This window comes from Thalia democratica, chromosome 5 (assembly GCF_965202585.1).
Source record: "Thalia democratica chromosome 5, ktThaDemo2.hap1.1, whole genome shotgun sequence".
Classification (NCBI taxonomy): domain Eukaryota; kingdom Metazoa; phylum Chordata; class Thaliacea; order Salpida; family Salpidae; genus Thalia; species Thalia democratica.
The window spans coordinates 15,703,016-15,726,529 of NC_139169.1; the positions used below are offsets into that span (position 1 = coordinate 15,703,016).

Genomic DNA, 23,514 nt, shown 5'->3' on the forward strand with positions numbered 1-23,514 from the left:
TTGTAAAGTTAGTGTTAAGTTATCTATTTTAGTTGAGCTTTTAGTTGGAGATAGTAGAAAAATCTTCCTAAAGTACAGTAAAAAAGTTAAAAGTGTTAAGTTTAAGTAAAATAAGTTTTTATAAGTAAAGCATTTATCCTGATTTTGTATACTATTTTGACATGTGCTAACTTTCGCTTTTTTTTACACTCTGTTACTCTTTATTTTTGAAACTGATTTTTCACATTGATAAAACATTGAAGCATATTAGTTTTTGTCTTTTAATCAAAAAATAATACTACAATGGTATTAAACTTTTGAAAGAAAGTTCTTATAAATAAAACAATTTTAGCAAACTGTTTTAATTTTGTTTTACCGGTAAACTTAATTTTATTAAGCAGCTCCTAAAAACTGCTGTAAAGCTGCTTAATCCAAGCTTAACTTATTTTTTAAGATTAAGATTATTTTTACAAATATATCAAAACTGTACCGTTGTTGCAAGGAAGGAAATCACAGAAATCAATGAGCTCTTCACACCTCGATCCGGTTGTTTCTTGAGGACATATGCAGAGAAGATCTGTCGGTGAAATTGTACAAGTTAAAAAAAAACGGTTAAAGTTTTGCTAAACTGATATAAAAATGTACGAAATAAGTACATGTTATTATTTTTTATTAATAATTTATCTCTACTACTTTAATACTGGTGCGCTATTCGATAACCGACAGGTTTTTCGTGCTCCATGTTCTAAGACCAAATGTTTTGAGCGTTTTTATTTGCCATTCAATAAACAAAATAATACTAAAATTTTAATAAATAAAATGTGTTTAAAGTTGATTAAATTTTATTAGTTATAAAATAATTTAGGTATAACAAATTATATAAAAAAGCACTAACACTTACAGAGCGTAATATGAAAAAAACTATATATGAAACACAACAAAAGTTTAATGTGTAAGAAGTTGATTGAGATACTTTCAAGTAACTGACTATTTGATTTTATTTTATGAATTTTTTACTTATGAATAGGTAAAAATATTTATTAACTTTTAACGAAAATACCAAAAATTAAAAGGATAATTACATAATATCAAAACATACTTTAAAAAAATATATTCATTTAAATTAAAATTATGAACTTTCACTTATTTTTTTACTAACCGTTTTCAATTTCGACGCATGTTCCCCCATTCTGACAGTGACCTTCAGTGCAAACTCTTTCTTGACAACTATCACCAGCGTAACCATGGTAACACTGGCAAGTGAACGTGTTCACCCTATCAATACAATCCCCGTTACCATGGCAACTGTCAGGGGTGCAGTCGTCAATGTTAGTTTCACATAGATCACCTTGGTAACCTTCATTACATTCACATGTGTACGGTAGTACAAGACCTTGCTTGTTGATGCACTTTCCTGTATAAAAATAGTCTTGATGCAAAAGTCATTAAGTTTGTGAGTATAATGACGTTGTAAGTCAATGAAGACACTTGATTTTGAATTATTTTTGAATAGTTTTAGAAACCTAATATGTAAAAAAATCAATAAAAATTTAAAAACTCAATAACAATACATAATTTGTCTATGTAAATCTAAGTTAAAAACTTGTTACATAATATATACTTTTCACAATGTTGTTAAAATAATCTTGAAATAAAACAGAATTTAACTAAAGTACAGCTAATTAACAAATATTTTATACTGCTTTGTATATATATCTACTAAAATTTTACTTTTTAAAACACATTTTGTACATTTTAACATTTAAAAAATTATATAACTATTAAACTGTTACTAGCTGTACAAATATTTTTGATAAATTAGATTATAAACTCAAATAAAATAAGCTAACATAGGATAAACTATAATATTTGCACCGTTATGTATGCTAAGTATTAAATTGTATGTTACTGAAGTTTACACCCTTATTAGTGTTTAAAATGTTCTTGATTTAGTATTTCTTTTATTATGCTTCCTTAATACTTACATTTGTTTTAAAAAAGTTAAAATATTTGAAAACTTTATGAATAGCTTTTAACTAAATACACACAACTTTTGTTTTAATTTTGTTGCTTAACTTTAGCCTCGTAAAATTGTTATCAGAAATACATAAATATTCTCTTATCAAAGCCAAATTTACCATTTACGCAGGGATTTGGAGCGCAGTAGTCAATAAGATTTTCACATTTCATCCCGGTAGTACGAGGAGGACACATGCAGAAGAGGTCTATAACAAATTATTAGTTTAATATTGCATAACATAGTAAAATTTTAACACATATGAGTAATGAATTACAAAGAATTGGTTTAAGTTTATTAGTAACTAAATGAATCTCAAACTATTCGAAATTTGAACTTTCCTAATGGTATAAAAATTAACTGGTTAGGAGAGTTGCATAATTAATAGCTATGTACTTATACAATGTTTGATTTATGTTCGTACTTCAATTCTCAATTTAATAAAAACAAACAATTAGGTCAAGTTTAAGCTAGTTTCGAAATGTTAAATAAAAGAACACATTACTTAAACACTGTAAATTTCAAAGTAATAAGTTATATAGTACTGTGTAAGATATTAAGAAGACGAATTACTACAACAACTTTTAACCAAGTACCATTTAAATTGAGAAGATTTTTATTACATAAAATTAAAGGTGATTAAAAAATAATTTACCATTTCCTAGTTTAGTACAAGTGCCCCCATTCTGACAATAATCATCAGTACAAACTCTTTCTTGACAAGTATCACCAGTGTAACCATGGTAACACTGACAAGTGAACGTGTTGACCCCGTCAACACAATCCCCGTTACCATGGCAACTGTCAGGGGTGCAGTCATTGGTGTTTTCGAGGCAGAAGTTCCCCTCGTAACCTTCGAAGCACTCACAGGTGAACCCGAACTCACCGTTTGGCTTGTTGATGCATTCTCCTGATAAAAATTCACTTTATGCAGACTATTAAAAGATTTACTTAAACAAAAATATCTTAAATATTCGCCTTTGGTATCTAGAATTATAACGTTATAAACGTTATAAATATACGTTATTCATTTATATTTTTATTTATTTTATTGTTGTTTATTACTATACGTTTTGTAAATATTTTAAAGATTAACCTAGTTAAAAAAAAATTAAAATTTATTTTTAGCGTCTTAACTTTTTTATTAATTTATCTTTGTTCAAATTTTAATCAAAAGGAACTTATTACCCTTTTACTTTTAATAAAAGCTTAGATTTTTTAAATGCTAATCAGTTGTGACTTTACAACAGCAGGCCATCATTCAGCAACCTTTTGATTTAGTTTGAAAAAGCTTTTATCAGTTACTCTATCTAGTTGTTTCGTAACTCTTACCGTTAAGACAAGGCTCGTTGAAGCAGTGATCGACTGTTTCACACTTGTTACCAGTGTATTGCGGTGGACATAAGCAGTACAACTCTGTTTTTTAAAGAAGAGGTAAAATTTGGCTGTAGTAACACAAAATAACTTAGGATATTAAAAAGAAAGTTTAAATTTGAAAAATTAAACTAAACAACTAATCTTTAATGCTTCATTTAAATTTTAAGCAAAACAAACCGTTCTCAATAACTGAACAAGTTCCCCCATTTTGGCAGTAATCTTCAGTACAAACTCTTTGTTCACAATTATCACCAGTGTAACCATGGTAACACTGACAAGTGAATGTGTTCAAACCATCAATACAATCTCCGTTACCATGGCAACTATCAGCATTGCAATCGTTGGTGTTGTCATTGCAAGTGTAACCAGTGTAACCTGCGTAACACTCGCACGTGAAAGCAAAATTTCCGTTTTTCTTGTTGACGCACTTTCCTGAATTATTTAAATATTAGTTTAAATATTATTAAATCATATTAGTTCAATTAGTTAAATACAAAAATTATTTCTATTTCAGTCTAATATTTAGCGTTTTGTTGCTATTTACTTGCAAACTGAACTAAAAGTATTCATTTTTCTTACCATTTTTACAAGGATTAGTCCGGCAGAAATCGATGTATTGTTCACATTTTTCTCCAATATAACCGTCTGGACATATACAGGATAATGCTGTAAAGATTATAAATGAAATTTAAAATATAATCAGTGTATTTACCGATAATTATAACTATTTTTATACAACTAATAAAAAAACATTATTTTATTGTAAGTACGTTTTATAATTTTTTTTTGAATCAATAAAAACGCATTACTAAATTTTTATTTCAATAACGTTAAAATAGCGAAAACAAAAACTATTAAATAACTAAATAACAGTTAAGAACTATCAATACAACCATTACTTTTAAAGCAACATTTAACCATGTTTCACATAGATGGTTCTTAATTGTTTCTTAAGTTTTTTTAAAAAGCAAATAAAAATAAATTGCTTATTTTTTAAAACAACAAAAACCCACAATTTTCTTCGTTGACGCACCTGCCCCCATTTTGGCAGTAATCGCTGGTGCACATCATGACGTCACAGTGCTGCCCCTGGTAACCGGGCGGGCAGTCGCAGGTGTACGATCCGATGCCGTCAGTGCACTTGCCCCCGTTCAAGCACGGGTTCGGGTAGCAGTCGTCGATGTTGACGTCACACAGGGTTCCCGCGAATCCTGTAGGGAGAAAATGTTTTATTTGTTTTTTAATAATTTTGATATCTGGTTTAAAGCTTTACGCACAAGGTGACTACAATAATTTTTTATCGAACAAAAACTTAAATTTAAATTTCATTTACTTAAATATATTTTCCTGTATACATGAACAATAAAGCTTATAGTTTTGTGGTAAAATTTAATAAATTTTGTTAAGTAAATATCTATGTAGTTATAACTTACTATTTTTTTATTTCAAGATAAATATTAATCATATTTTTCCGTTTTTAACGATAACTGTTAAATATATGCTTTGGACGATATGAAACATAATTATTTTGAAAATAAGTTTTTTAGAAACAATTACATAATAACCTGGCAAGCATTCACAAACAAACGAATCAACTCTATCCAAACATTCCCCACCATTAAAACAATAATTTACCGCGCAATCATCAATGTTAATCTCGCAGTGATCTCCCTCGAATCCTGTTAAATTTTTAGTAAGCTATTTAACGTTAAATGAAAAAACTAAGAAAGTCTATATTATACCATACGTTATTCTGTTCACGTGAAAAAGAAGACTTGTTAAAAGTGCCTACGTTCAACCAGCTTTACTTACAAAAGTTATTCTAAAAAATTTGAAACATTAACTGAGCTTTAAAAAGTTTGAAATTTTAGTTCTAAAATAGAATAAAACAAACCTTTCACACATTCACAGGAATACTCGTTATCTCCATTAATGCATTCGGCTCCGTTTTGACAAGGGTTTGATTCACACTCGTCAATGTCTAAATAATTTTTTTCATTACTAAAAGTTAATTTTTAAGTAATTTGAAAACAAACAATTATATTGTTAATATGAGTATTACTTGCAATTTACTATAAAAAATTAAAATCATAACTTATTTTAAAACCTAAATAATAACTAAAAATGTTTTTATGAATCTAGTACAAAAATATGATCAATTACTGCAACAGTTTTTTTATAGTAAAATATGTCAACTACTAATAATAATAAAATCTACTAACATTCTACCTTCATCAAAAAATCCCCTAACAACTAACCGACACACTCGAGTTGCGCGGACCAGGACCCGTCGTAGTAGCACGTGGCAATCTCGTCCCCGGGCACCTTCATGCCGTTGCAGCAGAACTTGGTGCAGTTGCCGCCCAGGTTGTTGTCGTCGGTGCACATGACCTGCTCGCACGAGAACTGGGGAAGCACCGGTCGGCACACCGTGGCGTCCACGTCGTATTTCGCATCACACAGCTTGTTACCCATCAACCTGCGGAGATACTTACTTAACAATTGTATTATTATTTGTATCTGTTAGTATAGACGACAACATTAACTTTTATTGAAATTTTTTTGAATTTTATTTATTGATATTCTTTTTGTTGTAACGTAAGTTTTCTTACTTGTTGAACTTACAACAACTGTAGTTGTAACGTTTTAAATCTAATTATAAACAAATATAAGTGAGCCAGAAAAAAGTTGTTAAAGAATTTCCAGTAGCTAACTTCAACTAAATATGTTGAAAGTATGGTTTAAGAAGAATTAAATATTTAAAAATGATTTTTCAGAAAAAGAAGTCAATTAGAAAAAAAGATACTTGTTTAATTACTCAACAATTGTATTGTTATTTGTGTTTATTAGTACAGAAAACAACATAAATTTTTGTAGTACTTTCTGATGTTAAAAATTTTAAAGCGATTTTAGGTGATTGATTATCTTACTTTTTTTGTTTCAATGTTTATACTTACCTAAGAACTTGGATACCTTAATAAGTGTTACATAAACGAGTCTTAGGTTAAAATATAAATACTTAGATTTATTTTAGTATTTTTGATAACTAACTAAAAAAAAGTTTTTGTAATAAAAAATAAAACAGGTAAAACAAACATTTGAAGGTCTTGCAGATCCCTGAAGCTCTCGAGATGCTTTCCGTACAACTCAGTTGGTTTGGATGCGATCTTCTTAATCTCTTCCGCTTCATCTGCATCTCCAACTGCCAACACCATCACTTTTGAGTGCTTTCGGAGCGTTGCTGCTACCTCTGATTGGGAATAATTGAGTTGTAAAAATTAAGAATAAAATGAAACGTCTCCATGATAACTACTTTGAAATACTATCTGAAAGTTTGTTGTTATTAGAAAGAAACATGTTTGTATATTATTATTTAATTTTACAACGAATGTTTTAATATATTTATTCGAACGTAACTAACATCATTAATTTAGTATAAATCTGATTTTCAACAAGCATACTTTTTATTAGGTTTTTTTAGCCTTAATTATTGAATATATCAGTTATAGAAAGGTACAATAAGTTATTTTTTAACACATTGCTTTAAAATTAAAACAAAGTTTTTAATACAAATTGTGGTTGATTAAAAAATTCACTTATTAAACAGATTTCTTTCAATATCTTTAATGTGTAATAACAGACAAAATTTAATGTTTTTAGAAATTAAGTTTAGACAGTTATTGGTCAATTTTCGGTTAAACGTTTAATTGCTTCTCAAAAAAACTTTTATGTTAATTACATTAATCCAATAGTTTTGGTCGTTTAAACATAACTTTACAACTACAACTTGAAACAGCTTGTATGGTTCAAAAGGACTTAAAGAAATTCGATAGCTTTAAAAACGAGTTTCAAAAAATTTAAAACTTGTTCATAACGTAGTAATTACTACAACATAGACAAACTAACAATTTATACTTGAAACTCATTATTTTATAGCAATAAAGTGTGGGTAAATCAGATTTTGAGTTCGTTAAAAACAGAAGTTTTAAAAGACAATTTTTTCAGCTGATCAAAAGTATATATTTTGTTACATAGAAGCCCTTAATTAAGTTTAAAACTGTTTAGAAAACATTTTTAATAAATGCTATAACACTAGTTTTGGCCTAGATGAACAGTTACTTACAAGTAGTTTTAAATCAATGTTTGTTTAATAATGAAATTTAAATTGAAATAAAAAAAACTTAATAGTAATAAAAATTAAATATGACGCTGCTTTCATAACAGGTAAAATAAATCAAGTCGAGAAAATATCTAAACAAATGTAAATAACCTTTAGTTTTAAAATGAGCAATACCGTCTGTCGACAACACAGCCAGACATGTTAAAAAGCTCTGCTTTGTTTACTCAAGCGTGAAATTACTAACTTAAAACAAACCAAAAATAAAACACTTCATTGCTGAATTACCATATTAACTTTTAGCATTTTAACATCTCTGAACACAGCTATATATTATAATACAAATACATATTGTTTTGATTGATTTTGATATTCACATGGTAACTTTGTATTATCACGAGCGGAAAGTTATAAATGTTTTAAAGTTATTGCAAATATATTTTTATCTATGTAATGTTCAACAAAGAATATTCAAACCTCTAGTTTTATCATGAGCAATGCCGTCTGTCAGCAATATTGTTATGTGTGGAAGTCCCTTTCTCCTCCCCCTTGCTCCTTCATCCGTGACGAACCAGTTCAAACCGTACTCGAGTGCAGCCCCAGTTCGTGTACCAAGTCCCTCGTACTGCACACGTGTCGCCGCCTTGTGGAGAGAAAAATTTTTTATCAGCCATGTTTTTCAGATTTTTGTTTAAAAGCTTTAAATAGCTAAAAAGATAAAAAAAAACCTACCTCAAGTTAAAAATGTTAGATACAATTTCTGTTATGAGTTTTGTTTAAAGAAAAAATTGAAATTTAACATTATTATTTTTATACCAAAAAAAAATCTTTTTTGATAGTTTAACTATTTTATAGTGTAAAAAACTCGTTTTTAATTTTTAGTTTTTAACAACAAATATTAACAACTTTTTTACTCTTTTTAGTTATTCTAATTTATAAAAGTAGTTTTTTAACTGATTTTGTTTAACAAAACGTTTTAGATAATGTACTTATAATAAAAAGAGCTGCAAACTAAATTCTAGTTATAATAATTTTATATACAATTTTCAGTTGACAGTTATCTACATTAAATTAAAGATTAAACATACCAGCAAACATGTCTATAGAGGTTTTGTAAACTTGATAATTTCAATTTTATATTTTCAATTGTATATTTGAACTAAAACTAACAGCAAACATGTCTTTAGATGCTTTGTAAGTGTCGAATTCTAATTTTATTATATTCATTATTTATATGTTTTTATTGAAACTTACAGCAAACATGTCTTTAGACGTTTCATAAGTATTATAATTCCAAACAGCTTCCGGCTCACTCGAATACTTCATCAGAGCTACCTGTTTTGTGATAAAGGAATACAATAAACATTGATTTTTTAACAAATCCTAATCTGACAGGTTAATTAAAACTTTAATGAGGCAGTCAAAACACAAGTCAACGGGTTTAAATTAAAAACGATCAAATAGGTGAGTTGGATACAATTTCGTATTTAATTATACAAAATACATTTGTTTATTAAGCTAGTCATAATTTTGTTTAAATAAGTTGTACACAGACTTATTTCACTCAAAACTTATTGTGTGTAATTTCTGTCTCATTTATTCATACCTGTATCTTTTTGGGCCCGATTTCGAGAGAAGTGGTCATGGCTTTTACGAAGTTACGGACCAGGCCGAACTTGTCATGGCCCATTGATGACGAAGAGTCCATTATAAACAATACGTCGAATTGGTCCTTGCATACTGTTTTAAAATTGTTATGAAGTTTATTTTGTTTTTTAGTATGTGAAATTGTTTCAAGTTTCTAAAGCTGTTATGGGCTGTTGAGAGATCTTTGTTAAAAATGATAATTTCGAATTTTGAAAGTTTAATTATGTTTAAAGTTAAAATACGATTTTCTTATAGAATTATTTGTTTTTGTGAAAGCCAAGTAGTTGGATAAAGTTTAAATGTCTTTTTTGGAACATTAAAACATATAATGTTATATTCTAACAAAGACAAAGCCCAAAAGTTTAAGTTGATATGATTTGAAATGTATACTTTAATACTACTTTTAATTATTACCTTGCGGAGAATCACAATCTTTTCCTTCAAAACCATCAACACATTCGCATCTATAGTCTGGAAAGATAAAACATACATTTTTTTAACTTAAAACATGATGCATTTACATAACGATTAGTACAAACTGCTTTTAATAATGCTTAATAGAGCTTAATAATGTTATTTAGAAAGCGTTATTTGTGTTAATTTCGACTTAAACTACTTTTAGTTTATTATGAGTAAAACTTTAATATTATTTTAACAAAAAAAAAACTTTGGTTAGATTTTTAAATTATATCATAGGCTTACTTTGACAAAATATTTTAAACTTTAAAATGTTATTTAAGTAAAACTGTTTTTAAAATTTGCGTTTTTATGTAATACATTCCAAGAATAAAAAAAAAATTTCATTCTATTTCTTAAAACTTAAAGAAGAATTTTTAAAACCCAATTCAATACATTCCAAAAATTTATAGTAAACATTTCACACTTATTTACAAAGATTTACGCACAAATTGGAAATTTTTGTTTTGGTAAAAAACACAGTAAACAGAACCCATCTAATCCTGTGTCAAAGTTGCCATGAAATTACAACAAAATAAACCGCAGAATGACTTTTACATGTCAAGTGATTGACATGTGCTTAGTGTGTTGTTTACAACACAAACAACACTCTATACGCCCAAAATAAAGAAACATGAAAACTTCCAACACAATTTCCGACATAAGATTTGTTTTATATTTTAAATACCTGCTAAATAGCATCTTAATCTCGATAATAGTCACGTTAATTGCAATTTTTTGTTTCGGATTGCACTTAAACGTTTTTTGTGAATTGTTTTTTACGTATGTAGCAAAATAATGCGTGAAATTAGTTAACAGAGTATTACATAACTTAAAGTTGATAGACATTTAATTTGTTCAAGTATTATGCGTCTTATACTTGTATTTATTCAACTTGCTAATTTATCTAAGCTTTTTAAAAGCTAACACGTTTGATTTTATGGGTGTTTTTTGTATGCATTTGGTAAATGTTTTAAGTTTACTAAACCTTTTTTCTAGAAAAGATGAAGCAGTTTGTGCTTAAATATTATTACTCAAAATATTACTTGTTGTAAATGTATTTATTAAGTAAAGAAAAACATACATAAATTTTCAAATTTATTATATAACAATTAAAACCAAAACCTTTTTATACCAATACAAAGCCGAAAAACAAAAAAATTCTCTACAATAATGTTGACAGTAATATTAATGTTTTACATTTAATAAAGATTTTAAATAACAAACCATTTTCAGAGTTAATGCATTCTGCACCATATTTGCAAGGATTAGGTTTGCAGTTGTCAATAATTGTTTCACAAAATCTTCCCTCGTAACCTGGTTAGATTATTAAAACTGTTTAGATTTAAATTTTGTAATTATTTTTGATAAATATAGAAAAAATATTTGTAAAACAAATTGGTATTTATTTTTTTATGTGTGACCTTTTTGACTACTATGCTTTTAAGACTAGTTTCATAAAGTAATTAGTTTTTTTCAACATTGTTTATAAACTCTTACAAACTGAATGTTTAGTATAAATACGTGGTGAGGGAAAGACTAATACTATAGCAAATTTAAGTTATTTATTTCTTATTTGTATTTATTTTAAAGCAACATAATTTAAAAAACATCTTGTTGTTGTTAAAACATTATAAAATATTCTCTTACCAGGTTGACAATCACAGAAATACTCGTTGGGACCATCCAAACACCTTGCACCATTCACACACTCATTATTGTAGCAATCATCCACATCTAACTCGCACTGTTTACCGTAGAACCCGGTAGGACAATCGCACATGAAATCTCCTGTGTGTTGAATTGCAAAATTGTATAACAAAAGAAATTTAAGCGGTGCCAAAGTAAAAAAAGCTAGCTGTCTGTTTTAAGTTTTTTGGCACGTGAAGTCTTTAAGTTTTTAGTACTTAAAACTGGTACATTTTTAAAATTCGAAATAAGTTTAGACTGTTTTCATGACTAGGCAGCAAAGCTGTGTTTTTTTTTTGTATATTCATTACACTACCATAAGCTTTTATTTAATAAGCACATGTATGTTCTATGCATTTATATAGGGTGATTCGTTTTTTAACCGTCATTAAACTTGTTTATTTATGTTAGCAAAAGCTACAGTATATTAAACTAAAGCCAAAAAATGTTCTATTTTAAATCACCTTGTTAAGTATAAAATAAGGACGTCAGAAAATTTTGTATTTACACTTTATTCTCATTCAAACCTGGCAAATTGGTGCACCTGGCGCCCTGTAGGCAAGGTTCGCTCTCGCAAGCGGTCGCTCCCAAACACTGCACGGTCGGGTGAGTCCAGCCCGGAAGGAGATAGCTGCTCTTGCACATCGTAGAACAAGACCTTATCGTTCCGTCCACGTTGAACTGCAGGTTTAATTGTTTGGATTATTTTATTGTGGTGACATGTTTATAAGTAGCTAGTTTTTTAGTAATGGCTTAAACTGTTTACAAGTTCAAATAATGTCCAGTTTATTTAGTTTGTTTGTTTAAAATCGTAGTGTTTGCTGAGTATGATTGTAAAATTTTTTTTGTCTAAACTCCTATACAAACATACTAAGCAAATTACTACTAGTAAGGCTTATCTTGTAGTACCCTCATATTTGAAACATATAAAATTACTACTAAAATTGTAGGCATAGGTATCTTGTGGAACCCTCATATTTTAAACATGTATAATTACGACTAACAGCGCAGGCGGAGGTGTCTTGAGGAACCCTCATCTCGAAACCCTTCTCGCAAGACATCTGACATTTGCTTCCGGGCTTGTTGTGCTCCGTGCAGTCCAACACCAACCCCTTGTGCTGCTGGATCTCCGGACACACTTGCTCTGTGAAATCACATTTTTAATAACTATAGGTATATTGGGTGTTTTTATGGCTTCATAAGTTTTATTTTTGCTTTTTTCTTTATCAGCTAAGCAAGTTTTTAATTAAGCAAGTAGTTCATTTATTTGTTTCTAATTCAGTTAATAACACATAAAAATCTATTTAAGTGTCAAGTCTGTTTTAGATATAGAAAAATCTCAAATTTAAAGCAACTATAATTTCAACCTTATTGAAAGTTAAGTACAAAACAATAGTTGACTTTGAAAGTTATATTTTTACAGATTTGCAGCATTGCATCTAGCTACGTGCAACTTACCGACGCACTCGTACTCGGGTTGCGACCACTTTCCATCGTATTGACAAGTCACTGTATCATTTCCTACTAACACGAACCCAGGGCAGCACCTGGCCACGCATGATGTTCCTATACCGTGCTTCATGTAAGGGTTCTCGAACCTAAAACAAAAGCATTAATGTAAAACATGTTTTTAACTTCTATGAAACAATTATAATAGTACTAATTATTTTGAATGCTAAATTTTGAGATAAATGATATGTTTATATAAGTAATTTAAGAGATTCTGAAAATTGTTGTTTATGTAGGGGTTCTCGAACCTAACACAATTATGTTAATGTATATAAACTTGTATTAATATATATATAACATCAAATGTAGGAGTTTTCGAACTTGTTATCGCAGAGCATCTCGTAGCAGTTCTGAGGGTTCATCATGTTTGCTGCATCGCATCTGATCTCTTCAACGTAGTCCTGCGCCTTGCAGATCGTCTTTGCCAGTGCTCTTTTTTAATTTAATGTGTTAAGCACTACTAATAGATTGTATATTACTCTACTGACCATTTGCTTGGTTGTTTGAGTTTGTAAAATTTGATACAGACTGTGCAAACTGTTTGACATCGAGCAACGTATTTGATTTCATATGATAATATATTATATTAGGAGCTGTTTTTAATAAAATACAGTCTTAGTTAGTTATACTTAATTTTTAATCTTATACTTGTTTATATCTTTAAAGTTTGTAATCAAACAAACTGTGTGATGTCGAGGAGCTCAGTGAATGAGTTCTTAACATTGAAAGCGTGTTCTTCTTCAGGTTTAGACGCGATCAGGTTTATTTCTTCCAAGTTGGCATCGATGATTCCGATTGCGATCACGTGACTCTTAAGATGGAGCTCATCGACAACACCTAGTGGTAAAAGTTAATATAAATTCAGAGAGTCAACCATTCCTTTTTTATTTGGAGTTGTAGCTAAACTACTTTTTTTTTTTTTTTCATATGTTTAAGTCTGAAAATAAACACAAACTAAATTTTCAGTTTTTTTTGCTGTGTTATAACTAGTGGGTAAAAATTAATTTTTAAATACGAAGTAAAATTATTTTAAAGTAAATTCCAATACTTAAAATACAAAGTATTATGACGTCATACTTTGCAGCATGTGCGAATCAGCCGTCTCCCCGTCAGTGATCACCATGGTGATGTGGGGAACCCGGTTCCTGTACCCAGTTTCAGGTTTGAACTTGTTCTCAAGCGCGTACTGAATGGCTGATGCTGTGTGGGTTCCTCCCCCGTTGTAATCTATATCCAGGATCGCCTGTTTTAAAGAAAATTTTTAAACTAAAATTAAATTCAAAATTTATTTGTGTCCTTATGTATATTTGCATTTTATTAGTTGGCGTCTTTCTGTTTCAAGATTTAAAAAATCGGTTACTAAGTAGTTTAGGTCTGGTTAAAACGATGAAGTTATTATAGGACGAAAGTGAATTAAAAGAGACTTTTTTGTTGAAAGTAAAAATTCAAATTGATACTGTGCTAAAATAAATTACAGAAATTGCTTTTGATAAAATACAAATTGTTTTCAAACAGATTTGAGAGAACTACTTGTATACTAAAGTAATCAGAAGCTGAAACGTATTATAGACTTTCCAACTCATAAAGCTCACACTTTGAAATTTATTTTAAATTTACCTGCACGAGTCCCTCTTTGTTGTTGAATGTTGAATAATCCCACAAATCGTAAACGTGCTTGTTGTACCTCATCAGCGAGATCTGTTATTCAACATAGTTACATAAAATCTAAAAAAAACACACATGATAACATTAGCGATGTGTGTTTTATATACAAATAAAGTTATTAAGCAAGTGTCTGATAGACAAAACCATTTAGCTGTTTAAACCACTTAAAAATGTTTTAACAAAAAAACTAGAAATTTTTTGGTTTTTTGTTCGGTCAACTTGACAATAAAAATAGGCTTGCTTAAGAATTTTTGAGTTTAATACATGGTTGCCTTGTAACACTATAATTACACTGTAATCACTCATCAAGGAGACAGTTTAATACATTTATACATATTTGTTTTGTGTAACACTTTAATGATCTCTTTTAAAAACCGCAAAAATTACCACACTAAACTGTATTTTATGGATAACTTTTATACAGCAATTTTCTAAAACGTATACTCTATATTTTGAGAAACGAACAAGATACTACAAATAAGTCTAATTAAACCAACTAAAATTTTGTTGCCTTAAATTTTAAGAAACACAAGGTATGTGTAATTATATTTGCTTATTTTTTAAACTTGTTTACCAGTTTCATTAAATTGAATAATTTTTTAAGCATCTGTATTAAATACAATAAACTAAAACACACTTAAACAGTATAAATTGATTCACCAAATTACTTCAATAACCGAATAAAAGTTACGTAACAGTACGTAAAAGTGACGTCATACCTGCACGTCACCGGGGGAGATCCTGTACGTGTCGATCAACCTGAGGAGAAAGTTCTTCATGATGAGAAAGTCCTTGGCTCCGATCGAGGACGAAGAGTCCAAGATGATGTTCATGTCGAACATGGCTCTGCATACTGTAAAAATATTTGTTTTAATAAACATTATTTATTGTATATTACTTGTTAAGGTTAAAGAAAATATTACAAACTGTTTTGTTTTACAAACCTTAAAGTATCTTTAAAAAAAAATACTGTAATTTAAAGAAGGCTTATTGGTATCACTCAACTTATAATCTACTTCTCTAACTAGTGGAGTCTTATAAAACTCTATAAAAAGGTGAAAATTTATTATTTCTTGTTGTTTTGAAATTCTCGATCCGTTTTTTTCAAACGGTGTTATTATAGTTGATCCTGTTTTTAAAATTTCAACGATCTTCTTAGTTTAACGTAATTAAATAAAAAATTAAATTCCCAATGTTATTATATTTTGAAACGTATTAAACCTTGTCTAAAAAAATATATTATCAATAAATTTTTTTAGCGGTATAAATAAAGTTTTGCATGCCATAGGTTTATTGAAACAATGACTTGGGATTGTTTTCATTTTGCTTGAGTTTAAACTAGTAACAAAAATAAAAAACAACTTCTTTATGTATAGGTTTAGATAAAACAAACGAGCTTTTAAACCACAATGTTAGTGAACTTTTTATATATTAATAAAAAAACTTGGAATGCTATAAAGTGACTAAATAAGGAATTTGAAACAATTTTGTAGATAACGTTTTTAATGTGAAATCAAGTTATTAGTTGAAATACTGGGTTACTAAGCGATATCACCTAAATTAGATTTGCCACTTTTGTAACGTAAAATAATTGTTTGGAATGTTTTTGTGGAACTTTATGTCACAAAAACTAGTTTTTCTCTGCTAATATTTTAAACTAGTTTTGTGTACTATACAGTATTAGGTGTTATATAGTCTTTTTCTTTAGAGTAAACTGCAAAAACACCTTTTTAAAAATAAAATAAAATTTTTGTACGAAAAAAAATAAGCAAAAAAGTCAACGACGAAAATGCTTTTCCACGATTTAAAACTAATAAAAATAAATTTAAAATAATGTACAAAGGTTATACTAAAGTTGTTCTATTAATTTTAAACAATAAATAAGTTTTTAAATTATTGTTTATAGTTTAAAAAAAATCAAAAAAAAAAAAGAGTGTATCACTTTAGTTCAGTTAAAAAAAAGCAGATCTGTAGGTTAGATGTTAAACTTGTCTAGTTTAAACCACAATCGTGCAATATGTACTTGTAAAAAGTTGTAAGTAGTTAAGCCCCTAACGGCACAACATTGCGTTTGTACACGAAACACCTTAGAAATTAAGTATTATGAAAGTGTAAAAACAATCGACGTGTTTCAACAATAAATCAAAGTTTTGACAGCATAAAAATAACGGTAAAAACTATTAATACAATCAAAAAAAAACTTTTGTTTTTAGAAGCAGAATTATAAAACAAAATTTTTTGATATATTCTAAAAGTTTTGAAGTTTATTTTTAGGAAATAAAACGATAAATCAAATAAAACATTATAGATTGTTTAAATTCTTTTCTTATTATAAATATGATTTAACTAAAAAAATTGAAACTAAATATTTTTTATTGATTCATAGCAGTGGCGTAGCGTGGTATTTTGGTCAGGGGCTGTGCAAATTTTTTTCTCAAAAAATCCCCTAAACTAAAACTTTTGTAATTAGCTATGAAAAGATCTTTTTATTATTAATATAATTGAAATAAATTCATTAAGTGAAATAAGTTCCAAGCAACTCTTTGTTACTTTAAAGTTTTTAAGTTAAAATTATGCTTTTTATATTTAATTTATCTGATTATAATTGTTTAAAATGAAAATCACAAACAAAGTTTATTTCTTATTGCCGACACGCTTTTTATTGTAAGTTTACAAAAATAAAGATCAGAAAACTAGCAGTAGTCTTAACATTTGTTGTAACATTAAAAAAACTTGTAAAAATGTTTAATTTTCCTTTAAGCGTGACGTATTTTTGTAAACTTTTTGTAGAAAAATCTGCCATAAAGTTATACTCTTGCGGTGCACTACATTAATTGCGTGCTTTTTAAGTCTAAATTCTTATGAAATTCATAAAGTTATAAATATTTTCCTTATAGAGTTTTTCATCAATATCGGTGCACCTTTTCGCTTGCGCACCGAATTTGTATATTGAGTAATTTCCCAAACTTGTCAATAATTGGTATTTAAAATTTAGTTTAACTTTTCGAATACTAGATAAACATAGTTAAAAAAAGGCATATTAAGTATAAAAAATAAACAATAAAAGATAAAGATATTACATTGTATTTTTTAATTTCTTTTTTTTTTTGGGTGGCACGCATGCGCCAGTGTCCCTCCCCACGCTACGCCCCTGATTCATAGTATATTTCATTGTTAAGAACTAAATTGATTACAAGATTTTTTAATAAAAGTATTTGAAGTGTAGAGCTAGCATAAAGAATAGTTTATAAATCAAAACTAATGCTAATTGTAATGAATTGTTTTTTTCCAGTTGTTTTTACATTTTGATATAGGTTATGTAAATAGTTCAGAAAAATAATGTTTTGTAAAAACAAAAATACTTGGTAAATAGCAAAAAATTAAGATTACAAAGTACAATTAAATGCTAGTCATAAGACTTTTCTTTGTAATTATTTAAGCACAAACAATGTAAAAAAAAAATGTTCAATTTAATACATCAAAATCTGTGGTTAAAACAGTAAGCATTTAGAAAATTCAAATCATAATGATAATAACCTTTAGCTTAATAAAAGCTATTTTCATAATTAACTTCGAACTAAACTTTTTTGTTAAAGCAAAATTGATCTGTTACACAAATGAACAACACAAACTTTAGTTTGTTAATATGAAAAGTATAAAAGTAAATAAACTATTTGTTAATTCTTTTCAAAACTCAACAACTTAGAACAAACAAACCTCCGCAAATACTAGGCACGTCGCTCCACGAAGCCCCCATGAAGTCGTCTTTCATGCACGTGACCTCCCTCGGTCCCTCAAGCGTGTACATGACGTCATCGGGGGAGTTCCCGCAATCGTAAGTGCAAGTGGACGATATTTTGTTGGCGTCGGTGCACGACAGGTTGCCCATCAAAGGCGAAATTAGTGGGGTGCAGGCTGTTCAGAGTTTGGTTATCGTAAATGAATTTCTATTAAAATAATAATATAAGTAGTAACACTACAAGGTAATGTTAAACTGCAAGCAACAAATTTAAAAAGAAAAGTAACGCTAGTTTTTATAAACTTTAAGTCAAGTTTTGCCGAATGTTAAGACGCTATCAAAAATCTATAAACTTAAATTGTTTTGATGCTAAAGAGGAAAAAAAAAAACTCCAATGTTTCATGAAACTGTGGTAAAATGTGTTACAATATTTTTCTGCCAATAAAAAAAGTGTTTTAATTTTTTGTTGTATGAAGAGTTTTAGTTTTCCCTTACATAAAAGCTAACTTGGATCGGAGAATATCCTTGTAATCATTCGTTGCACGGTGTCAACACTAGACGGCAGCCGTGAGAAGTTGTCTAATTCTAATACGTTGTCCCCATTTTCAACGTCTCCGTTCGCTATGGTCCGTAACTCGTCTCGGTCGTATCCGTCAACCCCAATCACCACAAACTTGAATCCCTGCAAATAATATATTAAAATAAAGTTTTGATTTATAATAAACTAACAAATAGTTGTGAGAAAGTAAAACTATAGTATGATTTATAATATTTCTATAAACACAACAACGTTTTAACTACACCAAGTTCACCCATATAAACGTATTAATAGAAACTAATACTAATGCAAATGATAGTTTCATTTATTTTAATAACTGTTTCGTAGCATATAAAAAATTAAAAAGGGATAGTTTATCTTATGTTAGTTTTTAAAAATTATCTTGTGCCAGCTACTAAGCCTAAATAGAAAAACCAAAAACCTACCAACATAAACTTTGAATTTTGGAACTCAAATTAGTTAGCTTGTTAAAATTGTCTTTTTGTTGGTTAATGTAAAAATAGTTAAAACATTAACGTTGAAAAAAATAAATAATAACTAACAAAGATACTTCATACTGGGTTGGCATTTTTCTTTGTAAAATTTAGATGAATAATTAATTAAACGAAGTAAAGTTCACATTAAGCTAAACTAATTGTCATTTTTTATATTGTTGTAAACAACGAACATTGTGCCTTGCTTCTCGTGAGATCTCCTCAACGTTATCATTGGACTTTCCGTCAGTAAGTAGCACGATTATCTTCAACGTGTTGTCCTCACTGTCACTCTTCGCCATGTCGTACGTGATCGCCTTCTCTATCGCCTTACCCGTGTAAGTGGTGAATCCCTGTGACGTAATAATCAGTTGTGACGTAATAAACGTGACGCGATAAGAAGTTAATGTTTGATAAAATAGTTGGTGGAGTTAAGACTTAAAAACAGTTATTGTCTAATAAACACATAAGCTTTAGTGTTATAAACAGTAAGTTATAATAAGAAAAAACATTTGATATGTTTTTTTTTAAAGTAAACACTTTATGACGTAATTGACAGTAATTCATGAACTAAGTGACAAATTAACACTTTATTGGCATTTAATTGAGCTTAGACAACCGGAAAACTAAGCATAGTAGTCAAACGACCGAATATTGTTAAACCGTTTTTGTTAGTGTAACAAACCCATTTGACCCAACAAATGGTTCTAATTACTAATTACTAATCTAGCAACACTAATTTAATGTGCTAAACTATTTTAGATAACCTCAATTGCGGTATTTTTGAATGTCTACGTACTTTAAGTAAGATATCTTTTTTTTATAACATTTGGTTTCTTAAAGGGTTTCAATTTTTTTCTACTAAGTTTTTATTTTCTTATTAAGAAAGCAAACGATTGAAATCATTTAGAATCCAACCATGTACTCCATATTGTCGATTGCTCGGTCGAAATCCCTCTTGGTTCTGTGTTCACCCAACTTAAGCTCGGTTTTTATGTACCTCTGCAGTTTCATTGATATGTCCTTGTAGTAATGCGAATACTGAATAACACCAGCTCTCATCATTGCTGTTTGAAAAAAAAATTTTATAAACTTGTGAAAAATACATTGAATACAACATAGCTGACGTAGCATAGTGAATAGAGTACATTTTCTGGGTTTTAAAAGTTTTAGCTTATTAATTTTCTTGTTAAATTTTTCAATCACAAAATCAATTTTTCAAATATATTTTTTAGATGAGCTGAAAAATCGAAGTTGTTTACAAAGTGTTAATTAATTTATTTTTAAAATATAAGCTGTTGATTCTAAATTTATACTTGAAATCAAATTCCATTATCTGGTATAGTATTTTGAAAAACAGTTAAAGTCTTAAGAAAATTTTGCAAACAAACTAGAAGTGAGGTCGAAAGCTGAGGTGACTCTTTTGATCCATTGCTGGATCCTCCTGAAGTTAATTGGGTGTTTGAATTTGACTGATCCTGAACCGTCAATCAGGAACATGAGGTCCACCGACGTTATGGCATCTGATGTGAAAAAAGAATGTTACAATTGTCGTTATTTTAAGTAATATCATATGTTTACATCCCCATTGTTTTAATTTAGTTTTAACTTTTACCTTTTTGATTTTTAACTTAATCTGTGGATCAGTGTATATTTGGAATTTCGATAAAAAACAATTTACTAAGCCACCGAATGTTGTAGCATCTGATTAGAAACAATATGTTTTAGTTTTAACTAATTAAATAATTATATGTACTCGTTTAAATAACAAATTTTTGTCTTTACTTCTTAAACTTTTAAACTTAATCCGGTTTTAGAATAAAAAAAATGTATTTACTTACTAAGTATATTTTGTTGGTAAACAATAATTTGTTATTAAATATAAGTCATTAAAACAATTTTTCGTAGCTCAGTTTATTTTATTTAGTTATACAACAAAGCTTAAAAAATGTAACACTTTATTTGGTTAGAACCTTTAATTAAGGAAAAACACCAAATATTTCCAGACAAAGCGAATTTATTTATATTTTGACGCGTTTTTATTTATGCTTAATTACTTTAATCTCAGTAGTAATTACTTTTGCTATGTACAAAATAAATACTATTTTGATGGACCACATAAAAATATCTTAAAATTTATTTTATAATGTAAATAAAGTAGCTTCGAACTCATCTTTGTAAAAAACATATGAACTTAAAATATATTAAGTGTAAAAACTATAGCTTGAGTGGCTAGTGTTATAAATGTCTAAAAATATTTTGTTTAAATATATGTATAAAGTTTAAATAAAATAAAACTATAAACTATACATTGTTAAAACCAACAATTAAAGAAAAACACCAAATATTTCTAGACAAAGCAGGTTAGTTTATACTTTAAAGTTTTTTTGTTGATAAACTACTTTAATCACATCAGCAATTAGTCCTACCTAGTACGAGAAAGTGATATAATTTTGATGAACCACAAAGTAATAAAAATTACATTTTGTTCCAGATTAACTTGATTTGAGATTATCTTTGTGACAAAAATATAAGGCATATAAAAGTGGTAATAAAGCAAGTGACTAATTTGTTTTTAGATATCAAGGACTAAATATAATGATAAATTTTATCTGAGTTTGACGTAAATATTTCCATTTATACTGTAAAAATATACTTCTAAAATTACCACTTTGACCTTTTTCTCATAAATTATCAACATTTAGCAGTTTTAATATATCTTAAAACTGCAAAACTTAAATATTAACTACGTCATTTTAAAGAAATAGACTGAATTATGTTATTTCACAGAAATATCGTTTTAAAAGCGCTTGCTATAATATTTATAAAATTACATAACAATATAATTCTATAGATACTTTTTGCTATAAATTTCGTAAAAAACTGCGTATATCAAATGACTGCATTTCGAATTGAACAGTTCGTTAAAAATATAAGAAAAATAAACACATCCAGCATAATTTCAAAACAAATATATCAAGCTAATACATAATGAAAATCAATCCAAAAAAATTCAGTACAACTAATCCTATTTTTTAACAAAAACTTACGGGTTATTATAGGAACCCAAGGTTGTTCGATATCTTCAGTGGTAAAAGTTTCAGTTATAACTCTTGGTTTTAGTTCAGCATCTATTAACTCTTGCTCCGTTAGAGGTCCTTGCGTCGGCACTTTTTCTACTAGTTTTTGAATATCATATTTTCCTTCACAATTTGTAATGGAACTTAAAACGTGCAAAACTCCTATCAGGTGTAGCAGAAATCTCATGCTTTCAGAAGTTATTTCTTGTTTCGAAAATTGTTTGTTTGTTTTGTTTTAAATTGCTGTTTTTAAATACCACGTTAGTAAAAGCTCACATTAAAAAATACACACACACTAGAAGTCACTATAAAATTATAAACAATATACCGAAAATCGACAAAATATTTTTGTAACTGCTATGTTTCTTCAAAATGCACAAACAGCACTCCAGACAAATTGCAACTTATGATGTTTGGATAAAAACTTTTCAAAAATTCTCATTGTTGCTTTTCAACAAAAAAATATGTTTAGAAATGTTTGTTAACTGTCAAGTTTTTTTATTTAATCATTTGTAGTGTATAAATTTTACAGTGGTAAAATTTACAAAAATTTTAACTTAGAAAGTTTTTATAAACTTTGCTTCTTACTTAAAAACTTTTTTCTCTCCATGTTTTTTCGTTTCATAGTTTTAACTTTTAAACAAAAATAGCAACGATCTAAAATAACACTTTTAACAGGTAAAACCGCGTGAAATTTCCAGTAATTTTTGTAAATATTTTCCTCAAGGGCGTAAAAAAACCTCTAGCAAGCTTCAAACACAAAATCGCTTTTGCTTCTGATGGTCGTCTAATTAACCAGCAAATTCAAGCAAAGTGCTGGGATGTGTAAACTGTCAATTCGAGTTCAGTAGTCGTGCGCATAACACGTCTCTGTAAACACAGGTTTTGAAAACAAAAATTTCGATTTAGCAACGAATTTGCGGTTTATAGTGTATTTGACCGCATTGCATGAAATTTTAAATTTTATGATATTCTTTACCGTTTTTTAAGGTTTGTCTAATAAATAAGTGTTTATATGTCCTTATGGTTATTTTTACTTGTATTTTGTAAGATCAAATGTAGGTTTTACTTTCAACCTACTAACCAAATTATGTTTTAACAAGTTTTATTCTTGTAAATATTAAATTTTGAACTTTTTAAACATATCAACTTTTATGTTCTAATTTAATATTTAATAACTTTTACTGTCACTTAAATATGAGCGGTA

At 28.4% G+C, this 23,514-nt stretch overlaps 1 protein-coding gene across 1 annotated transcript in view; it reads right to left on the reverse strand.

Annotated features, from left to right (window-relative positions):
* LOC145836205 (uncharacterized) overlaps positions 1-22,545 on the reverse strand; it is a 36,231-nt gene extending 13,686 nt beyond the window's left edge. The window contains exons 1-32 of the mRNA XM_082944023.1: positions 22,278-22,545; positions 20,619-20,750; positions 20,146-20,294; positions 19,422-19,580; positions 18,703-18,877; positions 18,174-18,371; positions 15,176-15,309; positions 14,409-14,489; positions 13,869-14,034; positions 13,475-13,628; positions 13,113-13,223; positions 12,741-12,880; positions 12,287-12,426; positions 11,810-11,963; positions 11,244-11,384; positions 10,821-10,910; positions 9,552-9,608; positions 9,097-9,230; positions 8,745-8,825; positions 7,968-8,133; positions 6,470-6,623; positions 5,632-5,852; positions 5,268-5,354; positions 4,939-5,052; positions 4,387-4,584; positions 3,953-4,039; positions 3,551-3,805; positions 3,329-3,412; positions 2,652-2,906; positions 2,118-2,204; positions 1,139-1,393; positions 470-556 (exon numbers count right to left, since the gene is read on the reverse strand). Of these exons, the coding sequence (XP_082800149.1) occupies positions 470-556; positions 1,139-1,393; positions 2,118-2,204; positions 2,652-2,906; positions 3,329-3,412; positions 3,551-3,805; positions 3,953-4,039; positions 4,387-4,584; positions 4,939-5,052; positions 5,268-5,354; positions 5,632-5,852; positions 6,470-6,623; positions 7,968-8,133; positions 8,745-8,825; positions 9,097-9,230; positions 9,552-9,608; positions 10,821-10,910; positions 11,244-11,384; positions 11,810-11,963; positions 12,287-12,426; positions 12,741-12,880; positions 13,113-13,223; positions 13,475-13,628; positions 13,869-14,034; positions 14,409-14,489; positions 15,176-15,309; positions 18,174-18,371; positions 18,703-18,877; positions 19,422-19,580; positions 20,146-20,294; positions 20,619-20,750; positions 22,278-22,494 (4,663 nt within the window). The 5' untranslated portion in view covers positions 22,495-22,545. The remainder of the gene's footprint in view (positions 1-469; positions 557-1,138; positions 1,394-2,117; positions 2,205-2,651; positions 2,907-3,328; positions 3,413-3,550; positions 3,806-3,952; positions 4,040-4,386; positions 4,585-4,938; positions 5,053-5,267; positions 5,355-5,631; positions 5,853-6,469; positions 6,624-7,967; positions 8,134-8,744; positions 8,826-9,096; positions 9,231-9,551; positions 9,609-10,820; positions 10,911-11,243; positions 11,385-11,809; positions 11,964-12,286; positions 12,427-12,740; positions 12,881-13,112; positions 13,224-13,474; positions 13,629-13,868; positions 14,035-14,408; positions 14,490-15,175; positions 15,310-18,173; positions 18,372-18,702; positions 18,878-19,421; positions 19,581-20,145; positions 20,295-20,618; positions 20,751-22,277) is intronic.
* Positions 22,546-23,514: the final 969 nt, after the last annotated feature.